General features: G+C 36.2%; 1 protein-coding gene across 1 annotated transcript; it reads right to left on the bottom strand.

The window, feature by feature from the left end:
• Nucleotides 1–2,744: 2,744 nt before the first annotated feature.
• On the bottom strand, nt 2,745–22,873 carry LOC149963101 (uncharacterized). Its single transcript, XM_090180372.1, has 2 exons — nt 22,760–22,873; nt 2,745–6,208 (listed from the first exon to the last, which is right to left on the bottom strand). Exon 2 carries the CDS (start codon nt 6,009–6,011, stop codon nt 2,928–2,930), a length of 3,084 nt encoding a protein of 1,027 aa, XP_090036498.1. The 5' UTR covers nt 6,012–6,208; nt 22,760–22,873; the 3' UTR covers nt 2,745–2,927.
• Nucleotides 22,874–26,034: the final 3,161 nt, after the last annotated feature.

Raw genomic sequence — 26,034 nt, 5'->3', positions numbered from 1 at the left:
TTTAATTGTATTAGAGTATATTTAGATTATAGTCAAATTGATTCCATTCTGAATTCGATCTCTCCTTATCCCTTGACACTGAAGCTTATACTTCTAGCGCAGCACTCCAGCGCGACTGGAGTCCGATATACGAGATATTGCCCTATTTCCTCCTTTCTCCACGCATCACAGAGAAATTTAAACATCAAGCAGCCTAGCCATAACGAGTGAGCGGTGAGTTGATCCAGTATATTGACGGGCGAATCGAACCACGAGCTGAAAAAGACCACTAAAACTACGCGAATTTTTCAAAAACCTAGTATTAAGCAACACATCAGAAAAATAAGAAACGTGGTGATAAAGAAAGTATGAACTTCCATACGAATATCACATTTTATCCACCAGGTTTAACAGTAGCTAGGGGAGATTGGCGCTATTTACGTTAAAAACAACTTGTAATTCGCGTTAGCATTGGGTCAGAATTTATATACCGTTGCACCTGGGACGTCAGATCATAATGCCCCGCGTTAGCGTTCAAAGCACGGGCCGGTGACCAACAGCCGTATGTAGGGACCACCCCGCCATTTCTTCCACAACAGCGGGAATAATGATAGATGATCTAGTGTGCCGTGGCAAACGATTTTTCTATTTCAGGCCAAATTGTGGGTTTCTTTTAGTTAAAAAGCCGCCCACCATTCCATGATAAATTTTAGGCGACGTATCCGTCGACCATTTTTGGGGCTATTCGGGGTTTTCGGGCTGAGAAATACAGCAGTGTTGTCAGATTTATTTTGGAGAGAACACCGAAGCAATTCAGTTATTCTGTTTGCTCTGCCCGAGAGGACCAACTACAGTCACCAAAGTCACGATACAAATCCCAATGTCCTATAGATTTCGTCATTTATCGAAACCTTGTTTTCCGTTAAATTCAATTAGTCCTTTCCGTTTATATAGAACTACGTAACAGCCAAAACCAGAAATAAGTAAGCTGCCGCAATTTCGTCTGCTAGACGATTTGTTATTATTAACAGCGTCTGCTTCTTAGAAAAATCCATCAGTGCTTGCTGTTACGGAAACTGAAATAGCTAATCACAAAAATTCTGCCTTCTGTTTCGTTAACCCTTTTATAAACTAAATAGCTCTCTAGTATTTTTCGAATATAATATATATAGAATGCTAATAATAATAATCAGCTAGGCTAATACCCAAGGCACCACCTTAGGCCTAAGTCATCTAGCGACTTACAAGGCCTTTCAAACAGGTGGCCAGGTTACAATGCGTAGGAGGGTGGTGGCAAGCCCTACATGCCACGCGAGCCAACAGCTCCCTACACTAATTATGAGAATGGTTTTTACCTTTAAGAGAATATGAACTCCCATATTTATGGTGAATCAATGAATTTAGCATTTCATCCCCCAGTTTTAACAGAAGCTAGGAGTGACTAGCGCTAATTACGTTTAAAAAAAAGTCGTAGCACGTTTTGCGTATGAGCTCAGAGTTGCCAGTCCAATTAGATTCAAATTCCAGGTTTTCCCTGATCATTTCTAGAGATTTCCCTGATTTTAAGCCAAAATTTTATTAAGTTAAATCTATATTTACGGAAACGTTTCCATTTACATTCAATATTAACTCCCTGACGAATTTACTCCTAATAGTTCTTTTTATAAAGTAACGTGGCCCTATTGTTTAAATGTTGCTCTTACGTCACAGTCTCTTACTTTTACAAGCTTACTAGCGTGCGCTACACTCGCAGGGAATATAGCGTTTTCTAGCCTACGTGCAAATCGCTCGTGGGAAGAATATACTATTAAAGCTGAGTTCTCTGACGTAAGAGCCACATTTGAACAAGTTAGCCAAGACCACTTTTTATTTCATAAAATCAGCTATTAACATTCCCAGACTTTTTACTATTTATCAAAATTCCTTAAGTTTTCCTGGACGTTTTTGCTATTTATTAAAATTCCCAAAGTCTTCCTTGATGTTTTCACTATTTATTAAAATTCCCCACTTTTAAACCCATTTTCGAATTTCCTGTATTTTCCATGTTTTCCAGGTATTGTGGCTATCATGCGCGATCGAATCGAGCTACAAGCGAGTCCAGCGCAACTCAAGAAGTGCTTGACAAGGTAAAAGCTACAGAGTCGAACTCGAATCGAGCCTTGGATGAGCTGAGCTCGTATCGAGACGGACTGTGAAACAGACTAGGTTATGAAGAGGATTAACTTAAAGATATTTATTATAAGATTAATCTATTAATGAACTAAAAGGATGCCCAAACCTGTACAACGGCATAAAATAAGATAAAAATATCATTACCCTTTTAAATAAAGTTGGAGAATCGGTTTTTTAACACTTTGGAGGCTTAAAAATCCAGATATTTTAGGTGGTTTTATCCGAACTGCTAACCCAGCTAATTACTGGCAGGGACGTTTCCGCTCTGCTAAAAGGCACGTAACTACTGTAGTTACGTCTGTCCTTGTCGGTAAAGGGTGGCTAATTAAGAGTTTTTTTGCTTGAAAGTATATGCTGTGGCACCGCAACGTCCCTGATCGAAGTACATTCAGTAGTCTAAGGGAGAACGGACCAAATCGATTTGAATTAAACCTTTCATAGCGTATGAATGAACTATCAATAACCAATTATCGGCGCAACGTTTTTAGGAACTAGCTTAATTAAAATACCTATATATCTATAGTACTTTTCTAACTGAAGAGTTATTCGTACCTAATATAATTCGCTTGAACGCCTCAAAAGTCAGACCATAGTTGTAAAATTTGCCAAAAACTCCAGAAAGTGTTTTATTTCATTACAGCTTTGAATTTACAGTCAGCTTGAATACCAATTAAGTTTCGTGTATATTATGTCCCGGTTATGGGTAAACACAATCAGGCGATGCTGAAAAAATAACAAGACTGTGTCGAAAACACATTTTAAACAGAGCACTAGTATTAGGTGCTAACACCAAAGTCATTATTTATGAAGGCAATGATTCCCTTTAATTCCGGATTTTCGCTGGATTTTTGTTCTTCGGTTTTTGTCAGATTTTCCCCCGTTTTGAGAACACCTTTGACCTCTGACACTGACGAGACGCCACCGCTTTTCACCTTTGCGTGATTTCCTCCATTCGTCAGAGACCCCGCCTCTTCTCCAGGCTTCGACGACACTGACTGCTCGCCATCTTTGGAAGGAGCACTGATTGCTTTATCCTTCACTATTGCCATGCTTTGTTTCTCCTTTGACAGCATAGAAGAGCTAGCTTGTTTATCTTTCAATATTAATGAAGGGTTGGTTTGCTTTTCTTTCGATACTATCGATGGGATGGGTTGTTTTTCTTTTGACAACATCAAGGAGCTAGATTGTTTATCGTTGGAAAGTATCAACGAGGTGGTTGGCTTTTCATTCGATATCATCGAGGGGCTAGCTTGCCTATCTGTCGATAGTATTGACGGGGTGGTTGGCTTTTCTTTCGCTAATATCGAGGGGCCAGTTAGCTTTTCTTTCGATAATATCGAGGGGCTAGTTAGCTTTTCTTTCGATAATATCGAGGGGCTAGTTTGCTTCTCTTTTGATAAAACCGAGGGGCTAGTTTGCTTTTCTTTTGATAAAACCGAGGGGCTAATTTGCTTTTCTTTTGATAAAACCGAGGGGCTAGTTGGCTTTTCCTTTGCGATTATCGAGGAACTGCTTTGCTTTTCATCAGATGTAATAGATGAGCTGATTTGTCTATCGTTTGATAGAATAATGGTACAAGGTTTCTTTTCCTTGAAAATAATCAAGGTACTCGTTGGTTTTTCTTTTGGAATAATCGAAGGGTGATTTTGCTTTTCCTTTGGAATAATCGAAGGGTGATTTTGCTTTTCCTTTGGAATAATCGAAGGGCGATTTTGCTTTTCCTTGGGAATAATCGAAGGGCGATTTTGCTTTTCCTTGGGAATAATCGAAGGGTGATTTTGCTTTTCCTTGGGAATAATCGAAGGGTGATTTTGCTTTTCCTTCGATAAATGAGATGGCTTGATTTCAGTTGCCTTAACGGAAATAATAGTGGGACTGGTGGTATTTTCAATACGGTTAATAGAATGAACGTTCGGCTTCGCAGACGGAGATCCGACAGTATTCTTCAAGGAAGGTGAAGTTGCAGTTTTTGCCTTAGCAGTATTGTCCAATTTCGTAGTAGGTGAACCAATCGAGTCTTTTCCGATCTGTGCTTCAACGGCTTTACTACTACTTTCCGAATCTAAAGATACGGCGTCTTCCGTGTTAGTCTTGAGGTTCGATTCTACGGCGCTTATTTCTACTTCAACGGTATTGATGGTACTGTCTAAAGGAACGATTTCAACGTCAGTCCCGCTAGTAGCCACAAAGGAAGAGCTCCCTTCAAGGGCAAGACCGCAATCTTTAGCGAATTCTTTTTCGATTGATATCTTGTTGGCGTCATCCACGTCGACGATTATTTCTTCGGAATTGTCGCTCAGAGTTTCTTCGGATATGGACTGCTGACTTTGGTCGACGTGGTTCGTCGTCTTGGAATCATTCTTCGTAATGGAATTTTCACTCGTGCTCATGCTGTTCTCAGACTCTGACACGGAATCTTCAACTGCGTCGAGTATTTTGTCATTAAGTTTCTCAATTAACACCAAGCTCCGCTTGCATTCTTCCGCCGAGTCCACGTCCATGGATTCACTTGATTCTTCAGCGTCCTTCAAATGTGTCTTCTTGTGCATTTCGAGGATAGAATTACTGCTGAATTCTTTGGTGCAGATTCCGCATTTGAAGTTCTCATCCATATTGAATAATACGTTTTTAGCGGCGTTGCTGCTTCCTGGTGTTCTGCGACTACGCTTCGAATGGTAAGTGACGGGTGTTTGAGCAATGCGAGTCACGCTTTCACGAACGGACACCGACGGATTGGTACTTTTCGCTGGTGTAAGAGCCGAAGTTTTCGCCGCTTTCGGTCGTGAAACAGTTGGTCGGCTTATCGTCGCCTTTTTCGGTGCCGTGCGAATTTTCGCGTGCTTAACGAATTTGGTAATACCTTTTAAGTCTTTCACAGAATGCCTCCTTTGATGGTTAGCGAAACTCACGCTATTTGTGAACATCAGGGAACAAAAGCGGCATTTGAGACGACCTTGGCTGTCTTTATGAGACTCCAAATGGTCTCTCCGATATTTTTTGGATTTGTTACTGCTGCCTGTGAATGTTTCGTTACATAAATGACATTGAAAGCCCTGGCTTCCTGGATTCTTCACCTTGACATATTTACTCGTCTTCGGTTTCGGTTCTTTGGTAACGGTTCGGTGCGTTCTATTTTTATGATTTTGTACTCCAGCAGCGTTGGTAAACGTTTTAGAGCAGAAATCGCAGGAAAATGCTTGGTCGTTCCGATCGCTCGAGGACCTAGATCGCTTCGCGCGTTGAGTATTGGGAGAGCTTTCGTGTCCGTGACTGGATATAATATGCTTCTTCAAAGCCCTCTCGCTCATGAAAACCGTCTGGCAAAAGCCGCATTTCAAGGTAGTTCCTGCCATTTTCGGTTCCATTTTAATAACAATCTTAGGATTCGACTTCTTATTCGCTTTAACCGGTTTGCTTTTGATTTTAAGGCCTCCGTGAACCCTTTTATGTATCGCCAAACTGATATTACTTTTGAAGGTTTTTCCGCAGACGTTGCAGTGGGAATGGCTCTGGTTCACCTTTTGGCTTAGTTGAGATTTCTTCGCGGATACGATTTTCTTACTTTTCGACAGGACTTGGTCGCTCATTTTGTTGGCGGCCGCGTGGACCTTCTTGTGACTGCGCAGACTGGACATCGTAATGAAGCGTTTCTGGCAAATGTCACAGTCGAATAGTCGATCTTTGAAGTGCACGCGTTTGTGGACCGCCAAACTGCTTTTGCTGTAGAAACAATTCTGGCAAACGTCGCAAACCTCGATGCCGAGGCTCTCGGCTCGTTTGTCGCCTTTTCTGGTCTTTGGACCAATATTGGAATCGCTGTTCGACAATCTTCGGTTCACAATTTTCGCAACGCGTCTCATTTTTCTTCGATATATAATTAAGTAGTTATTTTCAATTGTTTTAAATTTAGTCGGTGATTGTTATATTACAATTATTCTAAATTGATAGGTTTTTGATTAATGTTGATAATTCATAACTATGGTATATAATCAACTGCCACGATTTCTTTATATTTTCAAGTTGTCAGCTTCTTCCATTTTCACATACATTACCGACCCTGCAATGAAAAAAACATACTTGAGAAACAAAAAAATGAGAAGTATAAAAAGTACGTACATAAAGAAGACAACAATATAAGCTACGGTAACAAAATTACAGATAATCCAAACAGTACGTCGAAAAATAACCCGATATTTTCCTAATACCTTCCATTTTAACCTACGACCCAGTCAGTAATGTACACGAAAAGTCATTAGATTGCATTTTCATACTATCTCCTTTTTAACCGTTTATAGGATTGACGCCACAAAAAACGGAAACTCAAAAGGAATTCCACAGCTCTTTATTGTTAATCATTCTCTTATACACCGGTGCTCCAAGCCTACTACACCGATGGTCTCATCAGAAAGCCCTACGCCAGCGTCCACAAGCCCGGACAGATTACAAATCCAGCATGGGTAGTAGTACCCTACTACTGATGGTCTCACCCTCGACGCAAGCCACTCATCCCGATAAAAGGCGCAGCAATTGGGCGACCTACTTACACTTCGCACACAGCTGTGGGATAAAGAGTGGAAGCTATAGCAACTCTAGCTGACACCCTATCTACGTAGGTAGAGAGCCACACCGTTCAGAAAGAGCTCCTAAAGGGGGACGACGGGCACACTGCGATCCACATAACCCGGCACAGCTGGCACCGGAGATCCCGGTGTGCTCCAAAAGGCCGGTAAACAGGACCACTGCGCCTCACACGGTGACCCGCCGTCCCACAGCAGGCTACCCAATCCTCCGAGGCGGCCAGTTTCACCGTTAGCCTGAGCCGAAACCCAGTTTCCAGCCCATACCTGACCGAAGTCGGAGGTGGATGAAGGACCATTTGATCAGAGCTAACATCTCCCAGTGCATCACCGCCTTTAATGGATTACAAGAGCCGGACCCCGACTCTCCGGTAAAGCCACCAGTTATTACACACTCTGACCCGTTAAGGGCCTATTGGGGAAAAAGGAAGCTCGAAGGCAGATTAGCGGGGTAATCGATCCGAGCTGATCCGTCTCCGGATAAAGGAGCGGTAATTTCCCGAGCGCTCATTACATTGACAGCGACCAAGCTAGTTCCGTGAGATAGCCGTCAAAAATTAGCAATTCCAATGCGAAGTGCTATTTAAGTCGAAAGCACACGTTTATCTCCACGTATCTAGTCGATTGTACTCTGGAAAGGTTGTTTTAGGACTTGGCTCGACTGGGTTCTGTTTTGGCCCGCTATATACGTTATTAGTGATTATTTCGACCAAATGTCTTTTATGAAAATTTCAAAATTTGTTATTTGCCCATTATTGATGCACATGGCCGTCAGCGAAGGTGAGGACGCAAGTGATATCCCACATCATTGACTACCACCGGAACACTGGCCAAAAAGAGAAACACCACGGCGTAAAAATATGGCGGCTCTAGGATTGACTGGACAACTGCGGACACAGGACCGAGATTCAAAGAGTCGTTGACAATACGGTGTCCAGAAAGCCACTGAGCTTTTCTTAAAACTCAAGCCGTGTGTGAACAACGACTTAAATAATCGAAGTCAATTTGGAAATAACTAATAGGGTCCGCAAGGGCGGAGACCGGAGAGCGTTAAGCACCAGATTCTTGGGAACTAACGACCAGCAGCCGGCAATTTTTCTTGGACAATGGAAGCGCGATTAGATTTGTCAATAACAGGACCAAACGCATTGACAAGAACAATCATCCGTAGGTTGCTTTTTGACCTCCCTAAGAAGACCCGAGTCAGTTATGTAGTCAGGTACGATTTTATGAACCAGTTTTTAAACTTTCGGGTACGAAGACAGAGCAGGAAGAGCGAGTTTGGTAGTCCAACGGATTCCAAGGTCCCCAATGAAAACGGGCAGCGAAGATTGTTCAGAAAAAAAAATAGACTATAGTGGGGTGTCTAACGAACTGCCTTGTTGGCCATGCTGTTGTGAAGGTATTAGATTCCCCAAAATTGAGATGAAACCTATCGCAACCAAAAGTTCGATAGGTGGCGCGACCGTTGCGTCATAGATAGTGAATGTCAGGGAAACGAAAAGGCAGCTCCATTCAAAGACGCGTGTAATTTTAAGATGGAAAAAGGCGCTCTCGACACGTTCCCGTAAATATTTTATTATTAAATCTATTAAATTGGTTTTTAACGCTAAGTTTATTTTTCCAACGATTTGGCTAAGTTCCGTTCGAGGGGTAAGTAACTCTCGGATGACCTGTACTGTTAATTAATGGTACGGATCATAGAGATAGAAAAGAAATAGAGGGAAGATTACCGCGTTAAGGCACCCCCGTTTTTGACGGTGAAAATTCATCCCCCCCGCGCATGTATGAAAGCGGAAATGGGCAGAATTTCCAACGCCATCTATCCTTCCCTTGTTTACATCAATTGACAGTTGATTTTCAAAAAGGCATTATGTATTTCATTTCACCGCGCGTCGATGGCGCCACGTAATCTGCCCATCTCATGGCTTCCTACATTGGCGAAAAGGGCACTCGCGGTCAACTTCACCAGATACAATAGTGCCTCTATTTCTTTTCAATCTCTACGGATTTTAAAGAGTTCGTGAACTCTTATTAGCACAGTCAGAGGTACGACAGTGTACACCGAGTTCGCGGAGTGACCAACCCCTCAGTTCTGTTACATGTACACCTTTTTCTTAAAATAACAAATTTGGTTGTGTTCATCTCATTTCCAACCAAACGATAAGCAAAGCATTGCGTTAAATTTACATAATGATCAATAATAATAATCAGCTAGGTTAATACCCAAGGCACCACCTTAGGCCTAAGTCGTCAAGCGACTTTTGAAGCCATTAATTTAGGTGGCCGGGTTACAATGCGTAGGAGGGTGGTGGCAAGCCCTGCATGCCACGCGTTCGAGCCAACAGCTCCCTACACTAACTATTACCGTTAACCTCAACAAGTGCGTGTCAATTATCCTCCATTAGGCCTAAGGCCTAAGTTACACTTGTAAATTACTTTTTTCAGCACATAATTTAAAGGCTTGACACACCTATTGATTTTCCTACATCTGTCACGAACTCTTCATTAAAACGTCCAATTGTTAAAAACAATCTCAAAACTCGTATACCTCTAAAAAAAAATGAGTAACGAAGTAAGTTTGGAAATTGTTTGAGATTTTTCTTTCAAGACGCAAAAACCTGCTTCGCAAAATCAGCTGATAACAGCATTAACTATCTTGGCATCGGTTCGTATTCCCCCTCAAACTTACTGATTTTGTTCAAGGTAGACCTTCATATAACGTAAACTTTCGACGGCTTTTCGTTTTGCCATGGCAACCGAAATTGTTTTTCACAACTCAGTTTGCAATTTTCTTTGAGTGATTTAACGATCACCCCTGTAAATAATTTGTAAAATTCCAAAATAAATGAACAAAATTATTAATTCCTGGTCGAATTCGGATCATTTTGGGTAAATTCGACTAGCATATAGTAAAAACAAGAATGTATTTATTTATACTCAGGGAGAATGAATATGTCGAGACTATCGACGGACACGTTGAGGCCCTAACCCCGTCACGCTAAGGGGGGGGGAGGGAAAAAGGAGGCGGTCTTATTTTAAGAACCAATGAGATTGCAGTATTATGCGAACCAGTTTGGGTAGCTATAGCGAACCAGTTTGGGTAGCTATAGCGAACCAGTTTGGGTAGCTATAGCGAACCAGTTTGGGTAGCTATAGCGAACCAGTTTGGGTAGCTATAGCGAACCAGTTTGGGTAGCTATAGCGAACCAGTTTGGGTAGCTATAGCGAACCAGTTTGGGTAGCTATAGCGAACCAGTTTGGGTAGCTATAGCGAACCAGTTTGGGTAGCTATAGCGAACCAGTTTGGGTAGCTATAGCGAACCAGTTTGGGTAGCTATAGCGAACCAGTTTGGGTAGCTATAGCGAACCAGTTTGGGTAGCTATAGCGAACCAGTTTGGTTAGCTATAGCGAACCAGTTTGGTTAGCTATAGCGAACCAGTTTGGTTAGCTATAGCGAACCAGTTTGGGTAGCTATAGCGAACCAGTTTGGGTAGCTATAGCGAACCAGTTTGGGTAGCTATAGCGAACCAGTTTGGGTAGCTATAGCGAACCAGTTTGGGTAGCTATAGCGAACCAGTTTGGGTAGCTATAGCGAACCAGTTTGGGTAGCTATAGCGAACCAGTTTGGGTAGCTATAGCGAACCAGTTTGGGTAGCTATAGCGAACCAGTTTGGGTAGCTATAGCGAACCAGTTTGGGTAGCTATAGCGAACCAGTTTGGGTAGCTATAGCGAACCAGTTTGGGTAGCTATAGCGAACCAGTTTGGGTAGCTATAGCGAACCAGTTTGGGTAGCTATAGCGAACCAGTTTGGGTAGCTATAGCGAACCAGTTTGGGTAGCTATAGCGAACCAGTTTGGGTAGCTATAGCGAACCAGTTTGGGTAGCTATAGCGAACCAGTTTGGGTAGCTATAGCGAACCAGTTTGGGTAGCTATAGCGAACCAGTTTGGGTAGCTATAGCGAACCAGTTTGGGTAGCTATAGCGAATTTAGGGTACCTATAGCGAATTTAGGGTACCTATAGCGAACTTAGGGTACCTATAGCGAACTTAGGGTAGCTATAGCGAACTTAGGGTAGCTATAGCGAACTTAGGGTAGCTATAGCGAACTTAGGGTAGCTATAGCGAACTTAGGGTAGCTATAGCGAACTTAGGGTAGCTATAGCGAACTTAGGGTAGCTATAGCGAACTTAGGGTAGCTATAGCGAACTTAGGGTACCTATAGCGAACTTAGGGTACCTATAGCGAACTTAGGGTACCTATAGCGAACTTAGGGTACCTATAGCGAACTTAGGGTACCTATATCGAACTTAGGGTACCTATATCGAACTTAGGGTACCTATAGCGAACTTAGGGTACCTATAGCGAACTTAGGGTACCTATAGCGAACTTAGGGTACCTATAGTGAAATTAATAAAATTATAAAACTCTTCTGGGTGGCAACACCTTCGACAGCGACTTGAAACGAAAAGCGAACTAACAACCATCTATTGCTGGCAATGTGCACTAAAGCAACTGAATACACAAATTTAAAAATGGGTCAGAAATGTGTTGCAGAATAAAATGACACTACTAAATCATCTTTGACCTAAATTATACTTCATATATACAAATACCATAAGTAACATCGTATACACAAGTACGAAACTATCTATTATCTCAACTCTTAATTATTTAATGATAGTTTGTTTCTTCAATGACCATATACATCATTACAGGCTAAGGACTGAACTTTCCAATAGTTAAATCGTAACGTATTATATGCATTCATTTTGTTTATGAAGGAATTTATACTTGAATTTGAGATCTAAATGTGTTTCCCTGATATATAATGCCACCGAAAAATAGGCAGAGTGGAATTTCATTTTACAAATCCTCATATTACGCTGCTTCCGCAACAACTTTGTGAGAGACTGTCATATTTATGTTTATTATGTCGTTAAAACCGGGTTTTTTTTAAAATTTTCGATGGCGTGCAGGGGTAAATTTCAAAGCCGGTATCTCTAGAGCTATGTGAAATACGGAGCTGAAATTTTCGATTTCAACTACACAGGCGGGAATTAAATTTGGTTAAAATTTAAATAAAATCGGAGGGGTGGCGTGGTGAACTTGGGTTATTTGACATGGATTGACCCTTAAGTACATTACATTTAGCAAAATTTAAACAAAAATGTCCAATTTTAATAGAATTTACTAAATTTATTCACATTGAGATGCCATTGACCCAAATTGAATCGCATTTACCCAAAATTCCCTATACAGTATACCAAGGTTACCTATATTTAGCCAAACTTACTCAAATTACACTTTGCTCGAATTACTTTACAAAAATTACTTAGAACTAATATTAAAAATTTATGTGTCTTAGGCAAATTTATTCGTATTTACCCTAATTTATTCGCATTTAGCCAAACTTATTCTCATTAAACCAATTTATTCACATTTACCCATATTAATTAATATTTCCAAATTTATTCACATTGACCAAAATTTATTTACATTTACCAAATTGTACTCGCATTTAGCCAAGTATAATTGTATTTTCATAACTTATTTGCATTGACGCAAATTTATTTACATTTACCCAATTGTATTCGCATTTAGCCAAGTATAATTGTATTTTCATAGTTTATTTGCATTTCCTCAAATTTACCGACATTTACCCAATTGTTTCTTCATTTTCCCCAATTTCATTTGAATTTTTTAAATACACAAAAAATTCCAATTACTTTTCCCTGGCATATTTACCTTAGTTTATTAGCATGTATCTGACTTATTTACCCGAATAATTTGCACCGATAACATAAAAATAGGTCATGATAACAGACCATTTTTCAGATTAGATTATACTTCCTTTAATGACTTTAAACCAGTCCGCCTTTTAATAAATATAACACCCATTAGGTATATTTAAAGAGTTACCATATTTAGGGGTCACCATATTAAGTGGTAACCAAATTTAATAAATTTAAGTTTAGCACCCATTTGTGTTCATATGCAGTGGTATCCTACCATCAATTTGAACAAAGCTTTTCCATTTTCCCACTCGCATCATTACTCACCTACCAACAGTTATATCAAATCTATTCTCGAATATGATAGTTCAGTGTGGAATGCCCACTTTTAGATGAAAGGTCAATTTAGACTTATGCTTTGAAGATTTTCATCCGCCTAAAAATAAGTGTGTACTTTTCCATATTATGTTAAACAGAGCTTTGGATGATTGGCGCTAATTATGAAAAAAAGTCTTAAGAGTGTGATAACAAAAAATTTTCCGAATTAGTTCCTACTCCCTTTAAGAGCCCTTCCTCGGGACCGGACTTGTGAGTCATAACTGACCTATGCTGGTCATTCTTTCTTTGATTTAAAAGATACTTGACATTACCTTTCTTCAGTAAAAGTCCTTGAGTGATTATGTCACATATGGCACTTCTAAGAAGTTTGTGCTTAGTCATTGTCACAGTTATTAATTTATTGTAATTGCAGTCAAATCCTGACTTAATCACTTGGGCTTCCGGCGTAGCTCAATTTTAAGATAGTAATTGTAATTTCAATCTAAATTGTTACTCTCCAAAACAAACAACCCCTTATTTTTCTGCTTCTTTTTAATATTTTAACATAATTTAAATTCTAAAAATAAATTTTAATAAGAACTATTAAAACCAAGTCTTTCCCCTGGCTTTATTTTTGGTCCTGCTATCAATATAAGACAATCTGCTGGTGTAGCTGATGATGACAATTAGGGATGCACCGATATATTGGTCAATTTTTCTAGCATCAGTTTCAGTCAATATCGGCTTAAAGAAATCCAATATTGTCCAATAACGGTATTGGAAAAAAATTTCAGGAAAAACTTTTAAAAATAAGAAAATTCTCGATTAACTAATGATAATATTTTATTTGATGGGCCACGTGCGCCAGACTTCAGAAGCTGGATCATTCCTTTTTTTAGACAGGGGGTTACGAGTGTACACACATAAAAAACAATGATTTTCGGTTTGTGATAGAAAATCTGTATCAAGTAAAATGAAAAGAAACATTCGGATATGCTCTTGCAAACTTTATTAATTGAAAAGTTAGAATAAAATGGTATGACAGTGCACTGAACTGTCTTTTGGAATGCTTTTATCAAATACACTACTTATGATACATAACTTCGTTAATATCGGCTGTATATCAGCTGTACTCATATCGGTGCATCCCCAATGACAATATCCATTGCCTAAATTAGGGATGAAAGTAAAATTTTTTAATGAATCCCTTACCAAAAAATAAGTGGTCTAGGAAATAATTTAAGTTGGTATTTGGAAAAATTACCAACTTAAAAACAACTAAATACCAACTTAATACCAACTTAAAACCTACTTAAAACCAAATTACAAATAATGTAATTTTCTGACCACTAAAAACCAACTAATTACCAACTTATAGAAAAAGTATTTTCCAATCAACTTAATAACAACTTATAACCCCTTTAACTAGTTTATTGAAATATTCTGACCACTTGAGCCTACTTAAAACAACTTAACGTCAACTAAAATGTGTCTACCAACTAAAATCCAACTTATTTTTTGGTAAGGGAATTCAAGCGATGACACCTTAAAGGAATACCTAGTAAGCAGAAAAATGTGGCTGGTATCGGTTTAACACAGAAATCAGTGGGACCAAAGGCTATATATCCCTTACCAAAAAATAGGTTGGATTTTAGTTGGTATTTAGTTGGTATACACATTTTAGTTGACGTTAAGTTGGTTTTAAGTAGGCTCAAGTGGTCAGAATATTTCAATAAACTAGTTAAAGTTTAAGTTTTTAATACTTTAAGTTGGTATTAGTTGGTTTTTAGTGGTCAGAAAATTACAAATTATTTGTAAGTTGGTTTTATGTAGGTTTTAAGTTGGTATTTAGTTGGTTTTAAGTTGGTATTCGTTTCAAATACCAACTTAAAGTATTTCCTAGACCACTTTTTTTGGAAAGGATATTACACACCACTTCTACTGATGATATGATTCTCAAACCCGAAGTTTGGCCAGTAAGGACTACTTGCCATAAATTTACTTATTCAACAATGTGTTAAGGAAAATTTAAAGGCACAACATGGATAAGGTTGCCTTAAAACTCGCAAACACTACAACATTTCAATATTACTTGTTAAATTGCTCCCAAAATACAGAATCAAAAGATGTTATAGAAAATTTGGAGGCTCATGGCATTCTAGATGTAAAAATTACCAGGAATAGATTACCAATTAATTGGAAGTCATCTTTCATTTTAGAAACAGCATTTAACCAGGACACCATTATTTAAAATCTTGAAAATCAGCCATCCCCTCCGCGTATACAGAGATAAAAGAAACCAAATTAAACTGAAACCTGACGCCAAACTCAATTTATGAAATACAACCACGAGTAAGCAAACATAAAAGTTTAAAAATTGGCCATTTAAATGTAAATCATCTCCTAATTTTCCTTTCCTGATATGGTACATTTGATAACAAGGCAAAACTTCGATATTTTATACATACCTGAAATATTCCTTGATTAATTTATTCCTGATTCTATAGTAATTTTTATATAAAATATCTTTTAAATATAAAGACAATACATGTGGTGGAGTTCTCCTGTCTACAAACTATGTGTTATGAAAACCCAATTACTGAACTTCAACCTGTCTTATATGGTTTTCTACAAAATAACTATGAATTAGTTCTAATGGGCAACTTCAATTGTGACTTATTAGCACGCCCAATATCAAAAAATTACAATCTGACCCAACTAATTTCTGATCCAACTCACATCACTGATGACACAAGTACGCTAATTGATAACTTATATACTACACATCCTGCATTTATAACGAATCACAATTCACAATTTAATAACATGCTTTACAAAAGTAAATGTCCTGTTGCACCAACTCGATTTTGTCTGCACTTGTAACTATCATAATTTCATCACAATAATTTTTTTATAAAATGTTGCACATAACCTGGCTGTCTCTGGTTTTGTTTATGATTTTGGAAGCAGCCAATGACAAGATGTAAATGATTACTCCCACGATTATCATAAATGTAGCAGTCATCTCTTGACTTGTCACTCACCACTTATAGAGAAAAGGGTGGATATAAAATTACCAAAATAGCAGACTGACAATATCAAAAACCTAATCTAACTGTGAAATATCCATTCAAGAAAGCGAGCTGGAACAAATTCCACCTATCACAAGACTCAGTTCCAAATCTACAGGAATGAAGATGTTAAAGAATGTTGCAAAGCTGAAAAGGATTTTTATGCTACAAAATTCTTAAAACAAAAAACCTTACCAAAACCTAGAAGTTTATAAACTCAGATGTTCAAAACAAACCGCAGGTAAAGAAAGTTATCACTTAGAAACAAAATGTTAAACTATTAAGCAATGGTACAGTGCTTCCGCAAACATTTTTGATCAAGAACTCCATCTTATAACCAGTTTCTTTTGTAACTTTGAATGAAGATGAAGAATCTTGGAAATTTACTTAAATATGCAAGTCGAGCAGGTAAAACCGGCTATTAAGAACATGAGATCCTCTAATGTTGTAGGGAAGGATGGAATATCTACTTATATCCTGAAGGTATTAACAAATGAATTAGTGATGTATTATATGGAACTGCCTATAGTTCCCAACTAGATAAATGACAAGTACTTCAAATCTCTATCCAAAAAATAATACTAGGGGTAATTAATACCAGGAGAACTGCATCAAAATATGTCCATACACAATTCCCTTAGAATTATCTAGAGTCAAAAAGCAAAATAGATTTGGCCTGTTACTTTTTAAAGCCTGTGAAGGATTTAAACCATCCTACAGTAGTACATTTCCACATTGTTTCAACAACTCTCAAAGGTACACTATTACAATACCAGAAGTGCAGTTACTACATGACCTCATCGCAAGACTACAATATTTCCAAGAAAATAATATCATACAGAGGTGTGTTCTTGTGGAGATGTTTACTCGATGATTTAAGAGCATTAAGAGACAATTCACTTTAAACGTCATCTAAATAAATTCCTTCTATCAATGACTTTAAACGTGATCTAAATAAATTCCTTCTATCAATGATTTAAAAACAATCTCAAACACTATGTATAAATCAAAATGAAAACCAAAATTTTATGAGTTAAAGACACTTTCTTTTAATTTGAACTAGTAGTGGAGGCAAGCCCGTAGCCAGAGGGGGGATCTCTTTCACCCGACCTAGCCTTTTCTGCAACTCAACTCTGACGCCCCTTTTTGGGACAATTTGCCCCTCCTAAAATATGTTTCGCCCGTTCTATATCGATGTCCTGGCTACGGCCCTGAGTGGAGGACCTTATGTAAAACAGTACATCCCTTACCAAAAAATAAGTTGGCTAAAAACCACTTATGACAACTTGTATTTCAACTTGGTTTTCAGTTTGTATTTGGGACAAATGCCTACTAAAAAATAACTTAAATCATCTTTATTAATCAACTTATATCCAACTAAACCAAAATCAACATTTACATTTAACTACTTAAAAGCAACTTAAACATATGTAACTTCCTGACTACTAAAAACCAACTAATTACAAACTTAGCAAAAGAAATATTTTCCTACCAACTGAATAACAACTTATTACCCCTTCAACTAGTAACTTGAAATATGCTGACAACTTGAGCCTACTTAATACCAAGTTAATATAAACTAATAATGTGTATACAAACTAATTACAAACTGACATCCAACTTATTTTTTGGTAAGGGATGCTAAGAGAGATATCCTCCCTATAGATGATGTTATAATAATAATATGTACTTTCGAGTTGAATGGCTTTTATTCCCTAGCTTCTCAATAAACCAGAGCAAAAAAGGATTCAGTTAAACATTTTCTTGTACAATGGGCATCCACTACTGTCACATTAGATAATAGCTTAGAAAATTTCATAATAAAAATATATCAATTGATTTAATTACAATATAATGTTATGACAGAATCATAGCTCTACATGCCACATTTTTAAGGCTGGCACTCTTACACAACATACTAAAGGTAAAAAATTAATCTGTAGAAAGTGTAGCATAAAGCAGCAACACGAAACATTAACAGAATTTTTGCATCCCTTACCAAAAAATAAGTTGACTAAAAACCACTTAGGACAACTTGTATTTCAACTTGGTTTTCAGTTTGTATTTGGGACAAATGCCAACTAAAAAATAACTTAAATCATCTTTATTAATCAACTTATATCCAACTAAACCAAAATCAACATTTACATTTAACTACTTAAAAGCAACTTAAAGATAATATGTAACTTCCTGACTACTAAAAACCAACTAATTACAAACTTAGCAAAATAAATATTTTCCTACCAACTGAATAACAACTTATTACCCCTTCAACTAGTAACTTGAAATATCCTGACAACTTGAGCCTACTTAATACCAAGTTAATATAAACTAATAATGTGTATACAAACTAATTACAAACTGAAATCCAACTTATTTTTTGGTAAGGAATGTTAAGGCCCAGAACAAACTAGGCTTAAGGTAAAGCACTGGAATCAGAGAATTGCTATCATTATGAAAGAAAACAAGAGACAACTCAGCCATTTCTTTGCAACTGGCTAGTGGCACTGCTAAGAGAACTTTATCTGCAAGATAGCACAATTAAGTTGGTTCTTTGGCTCCTTTAAGTTATACCCCCAAAGCATGCAATTTTCATTTAGTTAGTGCAGATTATTGCACCCATCATGCAAGGCGGGAAATTAAAAAATCAAAGTGAGGGCTAAATTAAAGAGTCCCCCATATTCGATACCATGAATAACATGCCAATCAAATATTTTATTGCACCCTCATCAAAAGGTGGGAAATTTAAAAAACCAAAATGTGCCGCAATATTCGATATTGATAAAATTACGCTTAAACGATTGCACCAACAATGCAGTACCATGCACGATATAGATTTCTCATTGCACTATACCCCTTTAGGAGATATAATTGAATTTGCTCTTTCCAAGGTTTTAAAAAATTCAAAAATTTGAGGGGGGAGGCTTAGATATCGACAGCCCCCCTCCCCACTTTAGATTTTGATAATTTAAACATGACTAATCTAATGCACCACTGATGCACTACTATGCACCACAGATATTTTATGGCACCGCACTGGTTAAGGAAATATAAAGGGCATTAGTAAAGATAAAAACTGAAAAGGTTTTAGGGGGGGTTACCTTAATGACAGCCCCCTCGTCTTCAAATTTGATAATTTTAATGCGCCTAATCGATTGCACCCTCCATGAACTACTATGCACCGCAGATAGCTGTCATTGCACCGCACTCCTTTTGGAGATATGGCGTATATTCCATATCAAGCGTTCGGGGCGCTCAATATAAAAATATTAACGTTGGGGCTAGGTTAAAGACTGCCTCAACTGAAAACTTGTTGAGGTTAATGGTAATAGTTAGTGTAGGGAGCTGTTGACTTGCCACCACCCTCCTACGCATTGTAACCCGGCCACCTAAATTAAAGGCTTCAAAAGTCGCTTGATGACTTAGACCTAAGGTGGTGCCTTGGGTAATAGCCTAGCTGATTATTATTATTATGATCTTGTTTCAAAAATGACTTCTCAACTGTAACATAGTCAAAATTTTTAGCAGCTTATAAAACGGCATAAACGCGAACGTCTACGGTTTTTCCTAACGTTGGAACAGGAACGTCATAGACAATAGGGATTACAGTTGTCTTATTAGCTGCTGAAACTGTGTAATAGAAAAATGAAGATCAAGCTTAATCTGAAAGCAAAGTAATGTGTAGGACCAATAATAGATTTACAGCATGTTACGGATAAGAGTACCGAAACTTTTATATTTTATTGTATGGATCCCTAGGAGTTTAAAATGTCAAATAAACCATGGTCCTAAAATGCCCCATTTCAGAGTTACCCTTACCAAAAAATAAGTTGGTTTTTAGTTGGTATTTAGTGGGTACTCACATTTAAGTTGATATTAAGTTGGTTTTAAGTGGTCGGCATATTTCAGTAAACTAGTTAAGTTGGTAATAAGTTGGTTTTAAGTTGGTGGGAAAATGCATTTTTCTTTAAGTTGGTATTTAGTGGTCAGAAAATTACATATTATTTTTTAAGTTGGCTTTAAGTGGTCTTTATTAAGTAACATTTTAAGTAAGTTTTAAGTTGGCTTTAAGTGGTCTTTATTAAGTAACATTTTAAGTAAGTTTTTAGTTGATTTTAAGTTGATGTTAAGTTGTTTTTAAGTAGGTTTTTAGTTGGTATTTAGTTGGTATTTGTCTCAAATACAAACTTAAAACCAACTTAAATAGTTCTTAGACCACTTATATTTTGGTAAGGGTTATTTTTAAGTAGGCATTTGTCCCAAATACAAACTGAAAACCAAGTTGAACAACAAGTTGTCCTAAGTGGTTTTTAGCCAACTTATTTTTTGGTAAGGGGTTGCAGTATTAATAATCGCTTGATGCATTTTAGGTTTTTCATAATTTGACAAAGGTTTGAAAACGCGTTAACTTCTCAACCATTGGTTATAGAGGGATCGTTTTTACACTCACTTAATAGGAACTTTTAGTTGGTGTTAAGTGGTTTTTAAGTAGGTTTTTAGTTGGTATTTGTCTCAAATACAAACTTAAAACCAACTTAAATAGTTCTTAGAACACTTATTTTTTGGTAAGGGTACGAGCTTCCATAGATCGGTCTGAAAAACCCCATCATGGAATCTTTTAAGAAATTCAAGTCGTTATCAGTTAGATCTTTCCCTTTTGAGATGTGTTGTGATAAGTGCATAGTGGGATAAAATGGATTAAAGCCATTGAAAAATATTTATATATGCTCATATAAAAGTTTAGGAATTTGGATTTATTTACTGTGCTAGTACTAGTATCGTAAACATTGAAATTAGGCTATGACAGAAGTCTATCTGCAAGACAGATATAAAATCTGCTCACATACCTCAACGACAGAGTTGCCTATCCTTATGGAAAAATTGGTTAAAACTTGTAGTTGATTAAATATTAAAACACAAATTTGTCTAGTCTTTTACAGAAATTGTAAAGACTAGGTGTTTTTAGAAATAAATGTAGTACCAATAAGTATCTATCAATGCAAATTTCAATGTTTTAATTACTAACCATAGCTAAAAAATTCAACATGCATAATTAAATATTAATTGAAAATTAAAAAATATTACAGTTACTTGAATTTATGACTTTAGGTTTATCAAAAACATTTTTGGTCGCCATGACAAAATGAAAGCCCATACATACTTTTCCCTTTATTTAGAAATTAAGTTAAGGGTTAAGAGTTCGCACAAATTTGATGAGCAACAATTTTAGTGGTAATTCAGTTTCACTTATTAGCATTTATTTTGCCAAAGATTGAGGTTCCAAAGACTCTTTTGCTCCAGGATTGCAAAATGTGAGTTTCTCAAAAAATTCGCCTAAATTTAATTAAGAGTTGGTGCCTAGCAAAAGTCTTTGTTATCATTGACAGTGCATATAAAAATCACACCTATTGACATCGTAACTAGTGGAATGGTACCTACTGAAAACCAAAAAATGCTCCATTTTGGGGGATTTTGTCATATTTAAGGGGGGATTTTTCCTGATATTTAAAGGAGATTATTGTTAAATTAGGGAATTTTGTCCGGGGGACTGACTTGGGGGGGGGGGAGGGGCGGTTTATGTCCATATTAAACGATGAAGCCCATGGATTGTAAGGGTAACTAGTTATCCAGTTTACATTAAAGGTACCATTACTTTCTAATATATGGTAGATTTTAAGTTGCATAAATGTCCCCTAGCAGCGTTGCAAAAACCAGACAATGACTTTTTTATAACTAAAAAATTAATCAATTAAACTGTTTGTACTTCTTGAGTTGCATTAAGATGATAATTTACACTAAAGTAGGGTAATGTGTAATTTATTAAAAAAGTACTTTAATTGCCATTTTATGTGGTGATATTTGGGTATTTCGCCAATGACCTTTAAAATTTTAACTTGGTATACCACATTTTAAATTAGGCTATTTTGAGTTACAAATGTTAACAGCTTGAAGGTCATTTTCCAAAATGGCAATCCTACTTGACTTAAGTCACAGGACATTAATCAATGAAGGTAAAAGGGCATTAGCATTAGCCAGAATTAGTTTCCACGCAAGTGCGCCGGTGCAAACTGCGAAGGTTTACTACCCTCTACTTTCATACATATATTACCTGTAGTCATCGACACAAAAGGGTAGACTTAAGATCAATGTTTAATTGCGGGCGAAAGACAAAACTGTCAGCAGATAACCATCATGTTGTTCTGTGACATGGAAAAACTTTCTATATTTGAGATTTATTAAATATATAGTGTAACTAAATATTTATGTATATTCATAAAGAAGTGCATTAATTCCTTGGGAAAATTGATATTTCAGTACCTTAAATTCCATTAAGCCTTAATCAGGATTTCACCAAATCCAATACAATGACCGAATGTTTTCTTATATCCTAAGGACACATGCTGAAAGGGAAACTGAGGACATTGCCCTTACCAAAAAATAAGTGGTCTAAGAACTATTTAAGTTGGTTTTAAGTTTGTATTTGAGACAAATACCAACTAAAAACCTACTTAAAAACCACTTAACACCAACTTAAAACCAACTAAAAACTTACTTAAAATGTTACTTAATAAAGACCACTTAAAGCCAACTTAAATCTTACTTAAAAAAAATTTAATTTTCTGACCACTAAAAACCAACTAAATACCAACGTAAAGAAAAAGGCATTTTTCCACCAACTTAAAACCAACTTAACTAGTTTACTGAAATATGCTGACCACTTAAAACCCACTTAATATCAACTTAAATGTGAATACCAACTAAAAAACAACTTATTTTTTGGTAAGAGTGAAGAAAGACAGAACCATTAATGGATAAATTACCTGGCTAACTCTGAAAAATCTCTCACCCACTACAATCCACAATTTGGTATGACTATGTCAAATTTAAAATAAACAATATTTCACCTATTTATTTATTTAATGTCAGTCAACTTCCAGCAATAGTTCACTCAAATTGATTCCTTTGTCCAAAACCTCACTTCATAACAGATCATTGAAACTTTCCTTAAAAAATACAAACAAATGTCAATGTTATATTGTTAGGTTTATTTAATTGTACAGTGGCCAAAATTTTTGCAGGTAAAGGTATATTTATATTCAAGCAAAAAACTACACAGCTACAAAAATTTTGTTCATTCTCCCTGTAAAACAGGACTAATTTTAAAAAACTTTCTTGGGAAATCAGTGTTGCGTAGTAAGAAGACTTTCCAATAAACAAGTAAGCCAAAAAGCCGAGAATATACTTCATTCATCATACAGTTTAAAATTATTCTGATGTCAGAAGTCCTTAATTTTATCATTAATCAAGCACAACAATTATACTTCCAATGAATATGATATAAATATAATAATTTTTGGGCCATTGTTCATGAGGTAAATACACCCCCTTACCAAAAAATAAGTTGGTTTTTAGTTGGTATTCACATTAAAGTTGATATTAAGTTGGTTTTAAGTGGCCAGCATATTTCAGTAAACTAGTTAAGTTGGTAATAAGTTGGTGGGAAAATGCCTTTTTCTTTAAGTTGGTATTTAGTTGGTTTTTAGTGGTCAGAAAATAACATATTATTTTTTAAGGTGGCTTTAAGTGGTCTTTATTATGTAACATTTTATACAATAATAACATTTTAAGTAGGTTTTTAGTTGGTATTTGCCTCAAATACCAACTTAAAACCAACTTAAATAGTTCTTAGACCACTTATTTTTTGGTAAGGGACTGTTCAAAAGTCTTCAACAAGTGAAATTTTTAATTGCACTCTTTTTAATTTAGCTAGAAAATTATAACAAATAGATCGATGAATCCAATTGCAACTATTATTCATCTTCCAATATCTTTCGTTATACATCGGTTTTGTCCGTCAAAAATTAGTTTGGCGGGAACCATCAAAAATCTGTTTGAGAACTTTTTAAATATTGGTTGGTTCCTATTAAGTGAGTGTAAAAACGATCCCTCTATAACCAATGGTTGAGAAGTTAACGCGTTTTCAAACCTTTGTCAAATTATGAAAAATGCATCAAGCGATTATTAATACTGCAACCCCTTACCAAAAAATAAGTTAGCTAAAAACCACTTAGGACAACTTGTTTTTCAACTTGGTTTTCAGTTTGTATTTGGGACAAATGCCTACTTAAAAATAACCCTTACCAAAATATAAGTGGTCTAAGAACTATTTAAGTTGGTTTTAAGTTTGTATTTGAGACAAATAACAACTAAATACCAACTAAAAACCTACTTAAAAACAACTTAACATCAACTTAAAATCAACTAAAAACTTACTTAAAATGTTACTTAATAAAGACCACTTAAAGCCAACTTAAAACTTACTTCAAATGTTACTTAATAAAGACCACTTAAAGCCAACTTAAAACTTACTTCAAATGTTACTTAATAAAGACCACTTAAAGCCAACTTAAAAAATAATATGTAATTTTCTAACCACTAAATACCAACTTAAAGAAAAAGGCATTTTCCCACCAACTTAAAACCAACTTATTACCAACTTAAATGTGAATACCAACTAAATACCAACTAAAAACCAACTTATTTTTTGGTAAGGGGTTAACTTAAATCCTCTTTATTAATCAACTTATTTCCAACTAAACCAGAATCAACATTTACATTTAACTACTTAAAAGCAACTTAAATCCTACTAGGGAAACATCTAAAAACCAACTTAAAAATATTGTAATTTCCTGACTACTAAAAACCAACTAATTATAAACTTAGCAAAAGCAGTATTTTCCTACCAACTGAATAACAACTTATTACCCCTTTAATAGTAACTTGAAATATGCTGACAACTTGAGCCTACTTAATACCAACTCAATAGCAACTGATAATGTGTATACAAACTAAATACAAACTGAAATCCAACTTATTTTTTGGTAAGGGACTTCAGAAGTGATTCAACAACATTCAAAATAAAGTTAACTAAAGATTGGTATAAAATTTTAGAAACAATTATTATTAAAAACTTTAAATGCAAAAAGCTTTTTAAAACTCTTTTAAACCACTTGTCCTCGGAATAGTTTTGTCAAAATAATTTTAAATTAGATCCGTTCAATAGGAAAAGGGCTGTTACCAAAGACAAAAGTGAGCTAGGGCGCTCCTAAAATGGTGTCTTACACTGAGATGGCAATTAAAATTCGGTGATTGGAAATCTTGGAAGGACAATTTTCTGAGTATGCTCAAATGGTCAGAATATGTCAATAAACTAGTTAAAGGGGTAATAAGTTATTATTAAGTTGATGGAAAAATACTTTTTCTTTTAAGTTGGTAATTATTTGGTTTTTAGTGGTCAGAAAATTACATATTATTTGTAAGTAGGTATTTAGTTGGTATTTGGAACAAATGAAAACCAAGTTAAAATACAAGTTGTCCTAAGTGGTTTTTAGCCAACTTATTTTTTGGTAAGGGCCTGGTTAGTTAATTCAGATGGATACCAAAAAATATAAATGAATAATTAACAAAGGCAAGGACCAAATTAAAATTAAAGAAAATGATCAGATTTTTATAAAAAGTGTCCATCCCATCAGGCATGAACAGAACTACAGGCATTATCTTTCCTTTGCAGTGTTGGAATACTTTTCACAGAAGAGAGAGAGTCACAGAGTGTTGCAAGAAAACACTCTCTTCATTGGGTCTAGATTATGTGGATCTGTACCTTATCCACTGGCCATTCGCTTTCAAGGTACGTTTTAGCATTGAGTTGAAACGTCAGAGGTTCAGAGGCCTAATGCTGATATAGAAATAGACCTCATAGAAGGCTAGGATGGATGAAGAACCCTTTTTCTAGTTTTTTTTTTTTCAATTTGAATTTAATCTTAAATGGCGGTAGCGTTTCCGTTGAATGGTCAAAAATAATAAGGCTTGCTAGCCTTCTCTAGCTAACAAGAGCTCTTCCTTAGTTCTCGAAGATTGCACCAGGCGTCACTGTTTCTACTCATGATCTTAATTCCTCCCCCAATTAATACCCTCCTTCCCTTACCAAAAAATAAGTTGGATTTCAGTTTGTATTTAGTTTGTATATACATTATTAGTTGATATTGAGTTGGTATTAAGTAGGCTCAAGTTGTCAGCATATTTCAAGTTACTATTAAAGGGGTAATAAGTTGTTATTCAGTTGGTAGGAAAATACTGCTTTTGCTAAGTTTATAATTAGTTGGTTTTTAGTAGTCAGGAA

Source organism: Leiobunum rupestre, chromosome 1 (assembly GCF_980474605.1).
Source record: "Leiobunum rupestre chromosome 1, qqLeiRupe1.1.hap1, whole genome shotgun sequence".
NCBI classification, from domain to species: Eukaryota; Metazoa; Arthropoda; class Arachnida; order Opiliones; family Sclerosomatidae; genus Leiobunum; species Leiobunum rupestre.
This window is presented reverse-complemented; position numbering and strand designations above follow the sequence as displayed.